The sequence below is a fragment of the Ammospiza nelsoni genome, chromosome 16 (genome assembly GCF_027579445.1).
Source record: "Ammospiza nelsoni isolate bAmmNel1 chromosome 16, bAmmNel1.pri, whole genome shotgun sequence".
In the NCBI taxonomy this organism is placed as follows: domain Eukaryota; kingdom Metazoa; phylum Chordata; class Aves; order Passeriformes; family Passerellidae; genus Ammospiza; species Ammospiza nelsoni.
In genome coordinates this window covers 1,901,771-1,913,834 of record NC_080648.1, presented here as the reverse complement: position 1 = coordinate 1,913,834, position 12,064 = coordinate 1,901,771, and the positions used below count along the sequence as shown (strand labels likewise).

Genomic DNA, 12,064 nt, shown 5'->3' with positions numbered 1-12,064 from the left:
AAAAAGTCACCCACGACTGTCAATCCTCAATCCACTCCCACCAAACACCTTCCACCTCCACCCACCTCCACATTAAAGGGATGAAGCAATGCTTTTCCAAACAACCCCAGCAGCTTCTGAGGGAGTCTGAGGGCTACAGGAGATCAAAACCAAAGAGGAACAGTCGGGAGATGAAGCCCCAGGTTCATAAACACAGCTGTGCTTCTCTGCTGCACCTCCTGTGGAAGGTCTCAGAACCATTTCCATGCTGAACCTCTGCTGCCAAGGGGCACTGCAGGAGCCAGGCCAGGCAGCACATGGAGCAAGCACTGGGGACTTCACACTCTTGTAAATACAGTGTTCAACCTGCTAATATTCACTGGGAGGCTCTTCAGAAAAAAACAGCTCCACTGAGATGGGCAATCTGTGGCATAAACCTCTGTCAGCAGCAGAGGAACAGAAGGCAGCAAATGGAATGGTTTTAAAGAGGGTTTCAAAGGAGATTCAGGTAATTCCAGAACATTGAATTTGACAATTACATGGTGCTATCAGCAACTGCTCTAAAGAACAGAGATAGTGGGCACACCAACACACCCAGAGTGCTTTGGGAAGGCACTGATAAGAGAGATAAGAATTACAGAAGGTACAGGAGAGCTTTGAAATGAGGAATAATGAAAGAGGCAGAGACTCTGCAGTCAGGGAAGTGATGACTGACAAAGTGCATGGCAGAACTCTGCACGTTTGCAAACAACAAGAGACAGAAGGGGGAAAAAACCTTTTCACCATCTTTAGTACAAGTAGGGGCATCAAATGAAGCAAACAGGCGACAGTGCAAAACAAGGAGGTTCTTCACAGGGAGCACATTTCAGCTGTGAATCTTTGCACAGGATGATGGAGGTGCCAGCAGTTTATAATGGTCGAAAGAACAACTAACACCAGCTTAAATGAGAAAAATCTGTCAAGGATTGCTCAGGAGATAGCACCTCTGATGCTGGAGCTCCCTGAGCTGCACATCACTCATGGCTGGAGGCACACAGACATCTCTAGGCCACAGGGCTCCTGTGCCATCCACCTCCCATCCTGACAGTGAGCCTTCCCCAGACCCTGCCCCAACTCAACAGGGCCCTTCTGCTTCTGTACCTGTGGAAGTGCTGTCACTGCAAGCTCACCTGGGCCCTGTGTACTGAAGATCCTTCTTCTATGATGTTCTGCTGTTACCTAAACCCAGCATCTCTTTCATCAAGCCTTTACTTGTGGATAATTGATACAATTCTGTAGCATGAGCTGAATGGTGAAGACTTTACTTCAGTACACCACACAGTAGGGATGTGGGATGGCTTACATACATATTTATATATGCACTCACAAGAACTCCTTTACATTCTGCTTACATCCCAGTTAGTAACTGATACAAACATTCTAATAACCCCAAACAGCACTTGATATAAATCATGCTTGCCATGACTTTATCCAAAGAGAAGCTCAGACTTCTAGCAGATGAATTGGAGTCGTGGCATTATATGGAAAACATTTATCAAAGTTCAAACAAATAATACTTTAAGAGTATTTATTGCTTTAATTTTTTCTACATCTCTTCGATAAGACACACATAAAAATAATTACTGAATGCACTTGAATATCTGGAGTTGTCTCAAACTACATCTCCTTGGCTCCATTTTGGTGGTAAGCACTCACTTGAGGTCAACTCTCCTGAGTCAATGTGCCACCACTCCAGGAAAGAAACTTTCTCTGCTTACTGCCAAGCTCCTGAGAGTACAGCCATGCAATAGATTTGGTTATTTAGCCAAAACTTCCAGTTCTGTACTAACCTGCATCCCTGCAGAAGACAGAGTTGTCCTGCCCACAACTCCCTTGAGTCTTGTGGTGCTAAACCTGGACTACACGGGAAGGAAAGTGCTTTGGCAGCTCCACATAGGCTGTGTTTGTATGGACTCCCAGCTTTTCTTTCTCACATGTTTGCACACTTGTGAGAAAGCTTCAAGTGGAGCCTCAAACCTCAGCACACAATTCCCTCTGCAGAGATTTCCCCAAAGCTCCTCCCAGCTGTGCAATTCCAGCTGCTGCTGCCCAGGGAGCACCCAAGGATACAGCGAGCTCGGACACTGAACTGCCCCAGAACTTAATGCTCACTCATTGCAAAGAGAACCCAGGGAGCCACAATAGAGTGTGTATGACAATGCAGGTGACTCATCACAGGAACACCACTTGGGCCTTTGTTTGGTTTTTCTTAATAATTAAAAAAAATACTGCCTCTTAATTCAGGGCCTTAATTCCTCATCTACATTTTCTACCTATGTTCACTTGGTACTTCTGACTCCACACATCCTCCTGTGAAATCACTCTTTACAACTTGAGGTTTTAAGTCACTTCAGATGCCCAAACCTGCCTGCACCACGGAAATTAGAATCCCAGCTTGCAGAGGTGATTTGTGAACACCACTGCAGACACAATTCACATGGTTACATTTCCATGTCCTCTAACTAGAGCACAATTAAAGGATGTGGAAATAAAAATGCTCCCATTATTTTTAGGTCACAGCAGCTGATTGTGGGTCTTTATCAAGATGCTGATAAAACGGATTATCTTGGCAAGTACTTTGCCAAATGTAATTATTAATCTATTATAACGATCCAATCTCTTTTAAAAACTCTTAAAACTTTACTAAAGCTGACATGGTATGAACAGTTTTATTTTAATTAACTTGTACAACCACAGTTTGATATTCAATTTTGTTTACATGGCAGTCTAAGGTGACCTGAGGGATCATTTTTTCTGCTAGTTCCTACCTTGGACATAAACATGTTCTATTTCCCCCTGAGTTACTGGTGAGCCTTGTCTACAGCAGCTAAATGGCAATTCATCCTTAGTTGAGCCAGCAATTCCAAACCTTGGGACATAAAGTGTCTTCTCCTTGAAACCAGACCTCCTGCTGCACTTTCCCACCTCGGTGGGCACAGTGTGATCCCAGGTGAGGTGTGACAACACCATCCCTTCCAAAGCCTCACAGACTCCAGAACACGTGTCCAAAGCACCCCTGAGCAGGACTGAGCTCTGAGGAGGGTGATTATGGCTCAGCCAGGCCCTGATTACCTGAGACAGCCAGGAAGTCGTCGATGGAAGTGATGTCATCCACGGCATCCGTCAGCACGCGCACCTGCCTCTCCCACTGCTCCTTGAACAGATCCATGTTCTCCTGAGCCAGCTTGCTCTGGGGCTTAGCAGCCAGAGCCAGTGCAGCATTGATAACCTGTAAAACACCTCTGGATTTTTAAAACATATCCCAACAAAATTATTACCTCCTGTGTGTTTATCCAATGAACTCAGCAGCAGACAAAGCAAGTTTAATAAGTTTTGAGGAACTCAATGTTTAAACACAGAAGTGTTTAATTTTGTTGCTCTCATATCCAACTCATACCTGCTTCCATGTTTATTATGGGTAGTTATTAGAAGCAAAATCACTCGGCAAGTTTTCACAAGAGCTGGTTTCACCTGTCTTTAGCAGCTCGTGGTAACAAGGTGTTGCTTTCCCAGTGCAGGCTGTGTTGTTAAGTATTTTAGACAGGATGACATTTTGTACACTCAAGGCTGCATTTGCTACTTGCCAAAACCTCAGTAAAAAGGTCAAAAAGGGATTAATCTTATACAGACTGAAGTAGAAACAATATGCAAATACAAAATTAAAGCTAAATTTTGATTTATCAGTTTTCCTTGCAGGTTTACTCTGGATCTTGCCAGCAATTGTTGTAAAGACTTCAGACTTCTGCTGTGGCTGTGAACAAGCCAGATAAGCCAGCGACCAGGAGACACTTCTTCTGAATACCCTCTCCTAATTTTCTTCAAGCCCCAAAACCAGAATTTACACCAGCTCCTAATTTTTCTTAGCAGAACAAATGCTACAGGTGCTGCTGGGTCACAGAGCTTATGCTGTGTCCACTCATTGGTCATTTAAACAACCACAAAAGCCTGTTTGAATGTGGGGAGAAACCAATCTCAACAGCCTGGTCCTGCTCCTGCTGCAGCAGAATGACCTGGAGAGGAGCCAGGAGTGAGGAGCCATCCTCAGTCAGAGCGTGACAATCCCAGCCCTGCTCCCAAGCACCTGGGAGTCAGAGCTAATTAACTCACAACTTCAAGGTGTCATTTTTCTTCTCCACTTTAGGACTGTATTAATTTCACCAACTTGTCGACCAAAACATGCAAGCACCAGATGTTCCCGCTTTTCCAAAATCTACTTTCTCTACCTGCTTCATTTACAAGTGTCACAAAGCATTTAAAAAAATATATAACTCACTGAACATGGAAATTATGGTGATGTCAAATGTACTGGGACAGAGTGAATCAGGCAGGAGGAGGAGGCTGCTTCACCAGAGGAATGGCAGGAGTTAGCAGAGACAGGAGAATCCACACAAGGGCTGGGCTGCTCCCCACGCTGCCTCTGGAGCTGGGGCTGCAGGTCTGGATCTCAAACCCAGCCCAGCTCCGTGGGTTTGGTGACAGTGACCAACACAAGCAGCAGCACCTGAGCAGCATCTGCTCAGGGTCTGTGGGGATGAACACTGGAGGAACAGCACTGTCCCTGTCCCAGCCACCACCAAGGGCTTCTTTGCTCCTCCAGCCAGCCCAGGGTGACACCTCCATGGCACTGGCAGGAGTCAGGATGTGCCTTTGGAATGTCCCTGATGCCAGTCACGGTCCCTGCTGCTCTGCCACCCTCACTCATGGAACTGAAAGTCCTGAAAACCCCCAAAAAGTCTTGCAACACCCAAGAAAATGAAGTTTAGAATTTTAAAATCAAATAGAAGTTTTAGAGAGGCAAACATGTGCTCAGCTGCTCAAGAGCCCTGATTTGCAGTCCAGCCACTGCCACCTCTCCTCCCAGTCTGATGGATGTAATGAATTAACCACCTATCAATCAAAATCTAGATATCCAAGATTTCATGAAGATGAATCTGAACAAGTGTCCTGGAAACAGGAGAGATAAACCAGACAATGCTCTAGAAATCTGCTCCCACTTCTATCCTGTTAGAAACTGTCACTGCAGAGACAGAGATGGTGGCGAGGCGATACCAAGGGTCAGGACATTTCCTCTGCTTTTCCCAACCTGCCTTGGCCCATATCAGATATAAAATATCCTGTAAGCACTGCGACAGGGCAGCATTAATGCTGCAGGAACATATGGCCTGGGTTCCTGCGAGATGTTTGTCTGGCCACAGCAGCTGCCTGCACAATTAATCTTTGCCAACAGTGCATGTCAAGCCCAGCTGCCCATGTTCAGCACCTCGTCACAGGTAACAGCAGAGCTGTCACACATACAGGGCTCTGCAACTGCTCCACAGCCTCTAACTGAGTGTCCTCACCAAATCCAAGCACAGGAGGCACAGCATCACCCTCTTCTCAATAGAAAGCTTGTTCAACCAGAAAAAGTGCATTTTTTATACATTGCAGCAAAAATGCATGGCCATGGTGAATGTATTTTATAAAAATGATCAAGCAAAAACAGTGTTGCTCTCTCTCAGACAGACATTCCTGCAGTAGGGAAGCAGCCAGCAGTGCTGGAGATGAGGAAACCTGGTGGGGATATCAAAGGTTATTCATGGTCACTGTGGAGCTAAAGACAAACCCACAGCTCAGGAGAGCCATACAGGTGTGAGTGTGCTCAGGGAGAAATTCAGGGCAGCAGACACAGCTCAGCAATCTCTTTTTATAGCACACATTCCATATCTCCATGTGCAAAGTGGCCACAACAGGCAGCTTTAGCAGGGGTGATAAAAGCCATCACTCTGTGGAGAGTTCAGCATTCAACTGAGCAAATCCTCCTGCACCTGTCTCACACCTCTGCTGAGGAACTGTCCCAGGGATCACTGACAACACCCTGCATGTGATCTGTTCCAGGGAATATACTCTGGTATCCAGCACAGAGTGATTGATTTATTTTCCAACAGATGCTTAGAGAGACGTGGGAAAATGACCGGGATGCTGGATCTTAAACAGGCTGTGTACTTAGCAGGACTATGATCCCTTTATTATCTAAAAATAAACACTTTCAGGGGGAGGAGGAAACACTTTTTTGGGGGAAGGGATGGACCGCAATACACTTTCTTTCTCCAAAGCACATAAAACATTGGGCAACTACTTTAAAATATCAGTAACTCTCACAGGATGGAGACAGACAGAGTTAAAAGCCAGGAAGATCATGACCGGACTATCTGAAATGTAGCCACTTCCATGTAAAACACTTGGCAATTTCAGGGAAATATTTTGTATTTCAGAGCTTTTCAAGATGCTGCCAGAGCGCTGTGATCACAATGACTCACTGAAGTTGTACAAAGAAAAGAATCAAACAGGGACATTTTGAGCCTATCCAGAAGGAAATGAAGCATGGCAAGAAAACACACTATTTTTATCGGTGCTTTGTTTCATGTAGCAGTTGCAGTGTTGGAGTCAGACAGCTCCACACTCCGTATCACACTTCCAGAGAGTTCCTTGGAGCCTCTCCCCTGCACCTCTCAGCTTCTCGTGGCAGCAGCCAGGGCTTGCCAGCACCTGGGGAGGCTCAGCATCCCAAAGATTGGAATGGATGTCTCAATCTGCACCTTGAGTCCTCTTCCCATCGCTTCCATGGGAGCAAGCTGCTGCTTTTCCCTGGTTTTGTGCTCCCTGTTGAAAGCACAGATGTCAGAGGGGCTGTGTCCTTCCCCCTTGGCAGGGCAGGGCTCTGCAGTGACTCCTGCCTGGGTTACAACACTGCAGCTGCTTGGTCCAGAAGCTCTCTCAAAAAGCTCAGCTATTCTGGCCAGAAAACACCTGAACCTCTGACAAACCTGTGGGTAAATTACAGCCACTGGGTCAGCCACAATTAGTTCTTTTAGGCTAAATTTAGGATGGCATCCAGCCTCAGCTTTATAGCACCCCAGCTGAAAGTCAGAGAGGCCAGAAGGAAGCTCTTCCATGTGGTGGTGTTCTTACAAAGAACAATTTTGAATACTTGGCTGGCATGGCCAAAGGAAGAAACATCACTTGGGAGAGGAACACTATCACCCAGCTATTTGCACTGCAATCCCAACCTGTTGTATCTTACTCAGTGCACACCATGAGTGACCCACACCCATTTCAGTGATTTAAGCACTTCTTGTTTTTTGCCTCAGTCCTTTTGGTAAGAAGCTTTTGCTCCTTTCAGGAGAATGTTCTTCCTGCAGCTGGTTTGGCTTTTCCTTGATTCCTAGGATTGATTTAGGATGTTACTGTGCCCCAACAAGGAGTTTTTCAGTTTCAGAAGCTCTGAGGTGAACCCCCAGCCCTCTCCCCTCACTACACACCACTGCTTTACAACGAAAACATCTGCAGTTCCTAAATAACTCACTTGGGCTTGGGGTTTATATAAAGATCTTGACTCACCAGATTTCTTGTGGCATTTGGATAATGAGTTGGAAAGTAGCTTTGTGGCCTATAGATCCAGGATACTTTGCATTTGTAAAAAGAAAAATCTAATAAAACAAGCCCCCATCTATCAGCTCTCATCCCAGGGGCAGAGGAACACGTGGCACACACAGACAGTGCCCCAGTGGGGATGTGAAATCAGTTTTACTCAGGGTATATGAAAAGAAGCCCACCAAGCCTCTCTGCCCTTGCCCAGGTGGATTTTAATCCCATATTTTCCTATAATAAAGAAAGCATGGCTTGCTTCCTGGCGGTTCATCAGAAGCTCCTCATAATTTAACTTTACATACACAAGATGCCAGAGCTGCCTGCAGCTCTCACCCTGCTCATGCCCTTCCCTGCTCCTCACTGCATTTTGCTCCAAGTGTTAAAAATGGTTTTTGAGGAGGATGTTGCAGTCACTCCCAGTCACATCCCAGGCAGGTTTGCATGCCCACATCTGTGTGTGCCAGCCCTCCACGTACTGGAGTACAGCAAAAAGCACTCTGCAGGCTCTGATGAGCTGAAATGCCTGGGAGCAAAACACACAGCAGATTGTTTTACACTCTCAGAAGCTCTAATGGCAGTGACCAGCAATGAACAGAGGCTGATGCACCGAAAGAGGAAGGAAAAGTTTCCTTTGATTTCCAATTCTTTGTTCCCATGTACAAAAGGCACTTTGAGCACTTTCCTTTCCTGCGAGTTACGCGGAGTGACTGCAGGGATCTCTGCAGATATTCACTGTCCTGTGCCACTGCTGGAACGCCCACAGATCCACACTGAGTAACTCAGAACCACAGAATGGTCTGGGCTGGAAAGGGCCCTAAAGCTCATCTCTTTCCAATGGCAGGGACACCTTCAACTAGACCAGGTGGCTCCAGCCCCACTGTCCAGCCTGGCCTTGGGCACTGCCAGGGATGCAGGGGCAGCCACAGCTGCTCTGGGCACCCTGTGCCAGGGCCTGCCCACCCTGCCAGGGAACAATTCCTCATTCCCAATATCCCATCCATCCCTGCCCTCTGGCACTGGGGTACAATTCCTGATGCAGAGTCCCTCTCCAGGTTCCTTGCAGCCCCTTCAGATGCTGGCAGGGGCTCTGAGGTCTCACCACAAACTTGTCCAGGCTGAACATTCCCAGCTCTCCCAGCCTGGCTCCATAGGGGAGGTGCTCCCCTCAGCACAAAGCTCTTCTCCAGCCCAGCATGTTCTGTCACAGAAGTATTTGCTATAAAGACTATTTCCATTCTGTGTATAGATAATTATCCTATCAATTTCCCCATCCATGAAGAAAGCATTTTCATTAGGAGCTGAGGACTGATTTTGTAATGCCAGTCCAAGTAGAAGCTGCAAGAATTTTGGTGCCATTTATCTTGCTCCATTCTGCATTTATCTGGCTTCAAATGCTGAAACTTTGGGGGTCTCAGGGACTTTGTTTCTTTCCTGGAAGCTGTTCCACCATTGTGCTCCCCAGATCCTGTGCCTGTGATGAAACAAAGGGCTCTTACTCACACACTTCTTTCTACAGAACTGAATCCTCTTCCTGCTCTTGGCTTATTTTCATGCACCAGTAACTGTTTGAATTTCTAAAATTGTTGCTTTTCTGGTCAGCCTCGGCCAGTGCTGGCAGTTCTTCCCAGTGAGCCTGGGTGATGTAAATCTGCAGTCCAAGTGTTAAGTTTTTAATAAAAGCACTTCTACTCAATGCCAATAAAATGTTTCAAGCACCTGCAATTAAACAGTCTGGAGACAGATCTGCTCGTTAGAACATTCAAAAAATCTGACAGTCTTTCAAAGAGATGAAAAAAGGGGACAATTGTTTGATGTTAAGTCTTTACTGCAAGAAAAATGAATTTCTCTCCTTCTCCAACAGCCACCAGGAAATTGGTGGTGACTGGGGACTCAAAGAGAACAAAGTCTGCTGGTCACATTTGGGTTTGATTGATTTGAGGGGTGGTCTGCAGGGTTTTTTATTTCTCTAAGGTACTCCAACTTTTAAACAAAAGTTTCTGGAACTCTCCATGGGATTCCTTCTGCTTTGGTATTTTGTTTCTGTGTCAGTAGGTGTGATCACATATGAGCCATCTGCCTCATCAGAAATCTATAAGCAGCAAATGGCTTTTCAAGCAGTTCAAAATTGGAATAGAAGGATGTGAACAAGCAGTTATTAAAACAAGATGTTAATATGAGAAGAGCCAATTTATTTTTATTAAAAATGTAATTTAATCCAAGAATTCTCTGGAGTCAGTTTGATGGGTGAGGCGTGTGCGTGGCGAGCAATTCCAAGCACACCCCAGCAGGTACAAAGGGGGCTGGGAAGGACCTGTCCTGCCTGGGGGCCTCAAAGCTTCTGTGGAGGATGAGCTCTTTGGGCTGGGGTGGACAAAGGCCCCAAGCCCTGCCTTTCACAGGGGAACAGGTCCTGTGTGTCCTGCAGGCACCTCCCAGGAGATGCTCAGACTCCAGGGCAATGGGCTCCAGCTTTGGCTGGCAGAGGCAAACACCCAGCCTGATGGGAACTCTATCCCACAGACATTTCTTACACCTCTCAGCCTGACTGCAGTTTGGGTAGGAGTCTACAGATGAACTTCATGGAGGCTGCAAAGACCAAGCAAATCAATGCATAGCTGGTAAAAAAGGAGCTCAAGTCATAGCAGACTGTCACATCAAAGGCTGGAGCAATTCCTCCTCTCAGGAGCTGAGCTGGGGCATTCTCACTGCTGGTTTCTAACACCTACAGCCTGGATGATCAGAAACACTCCAATGGTTTCAGCTCTTTTCCCAGGCATCTTTAATGCAAGATGCTGTTACAAAACAGCCTTTGCAGGCTCCCAAAGCAAGTCCTTCCCTTCCTGGAGACAGCGCAGCCGCCAGAGCTGGGAGCGAGGAGAGGATCCAGGCTCCTGAGTCGAGATAAACAAAACCTTTCCCTAACTCACCACTGGCAAGCTCTGTGTTCAGTGAGAAGGCAAAGAAAACTTCCCCTCTGCTCTGCGAGGCAAAGGCAGGCACAGGCAGCTATTCCAAGCATTTCACAGCAGTAATTTTCCATTTCCATTAAGAAAGACAGTTTAAGGATTTTTTTTAGATTTAACTGTAGTGATGGAGAACTTTGCTCCTGCACCTTAACCCCCTCCAGTCTGGCTTGTTCCCAGCACCCATCCAGGCAGGGCTGAGGGAACTCCTGTGAGGTGCTGGACAAAGCTGGCTCCTCCCACACACAGAATCCCAGCAATTCTCAAAAGAAAGAATTCAGGCAGGCTGGTGAGTCAGGGCTTGAGGAAGAAAACACAGTGACCCTCTGAAGCTGCCTTATTTCTGCCCTGTAAACCCAGACTAAAATCACCCAGCTGGCTACTCTGGCACAGCTCATCCCAACAGCTCCTCCTGCACCCTCGAAGGGAGCTCTAAATATCCCATTAAGTCTTCAACTTCACATTAATTTCTGTGCTAATTGGCTGGGGACCCACAAGCAGGAAGGATGATGTTACTCCTGAGGAAGAGCTGATTTCCAGGAACAAAACCACGCTAAATAAATTGACTGCTTGTTTCTGTAGAAACCTTTTGATGAAAATTTTTCCGCATTTCCTTTTTCCTCAAAGAAAATTTTAAACCTGAAGAGGTCTGAGCCCAAGGGTGACAGTGGCAACGACTGACTGCTTGTCAATACCAACAAAACTTCCAGGTTTTCCCCAGGCAACTTGAGAGTTGCATGTTCCTTCCTCCTGCTGCCAGTTCAATGGATCCTGATGGCAAGGGAGCGAATTATGGCTCTATTTGAGCTACAGCTTTTATAATTAACTCTACAGATTGATTTCTGCAGAAATCATTCTTTAACCAGGAATTCCCTACTCCCAGAATGGCTTCTACTCAGATAAACTACTAAAGAGGTTACCTGGGACTCAAGTGCATTAAATTTCAGCTTCATCTTTCAAGCACAGCAATACTTTGAATTACATTTCATACATTGTATTTCTGTGTGCTCTTGATAGCTTGACGTTTCTGGGACTATTGCAATTACTGATTGACTTGACTCATTCTGAATCCAGCATCTTCCTGGAAAAATACCATCTGAGCCAAAAAAAACCCCCTCTAAAAACATATAGGGCATATAATGTTGGGTTATCCTGTATCTTATGCCTAATGCACACATTTGTTCAGCACAGCCACCTAAGAGGATTCAAGAAGTAGCTGTGAACCTCATTAGGAATAAACTGCAAAATAAATTGTCTAGAAAAGGAAATAAAATCTCACTTTGCTGTTCTTGATATTGAGAATCTTTTAGAGAATACCCGAGGTTTGGGGACAAGCTGAGGAAGGCAGCTGAGGAGGAGGAGGAGGATGGAGAGCTGTGCTGCTTGCACTGGCACCAGACGAGCCATTGTTACCAGAAAACACAGATGCCATTTGTAAAACAGCTTAGACAAGTGCCCCTAATTATCTCTCAGGATTCACAACATGTTTAAATACTCTTAGAGCATTAAAGAATCAACCCAAGAGCATGTAATGTAATATAAAAGCACTCTTTCAACTGCTATGAACATCTACAGTGTCATTTACTAATCTCTTGGTGACGACCCTGAAATTAAGGCAAGACTGTGCAGAGGAGCATCTCAACTGTAGGCTTGGAAGTTCAGAGATGTGACCTTTG

The 12,064-nt window shown here is 45.9% G+C and overlaps 1 protein-coding gene across 1 annotated transcript in view; it reads right to left on the bottom strand.

Moving 5' to 3' along the window:
• Positions 1-12,064, bottom strand: part of CTNNA1 (catenin alpha 1) — a 116,482-nt gene that overhangs the window by 17,362 nt on the left and 87,056 nt on the right. The window contains exon 11 of the mRNA XM_059483392.1: positions 3,091-3,247. Coding sequence (XP_059339375.1) covers positions 3,091-3,247 — 157 coding nt within the window. The remainder of the gene's footprint in view (positions 1-3,090; positions 3,248-12,064) is intronic.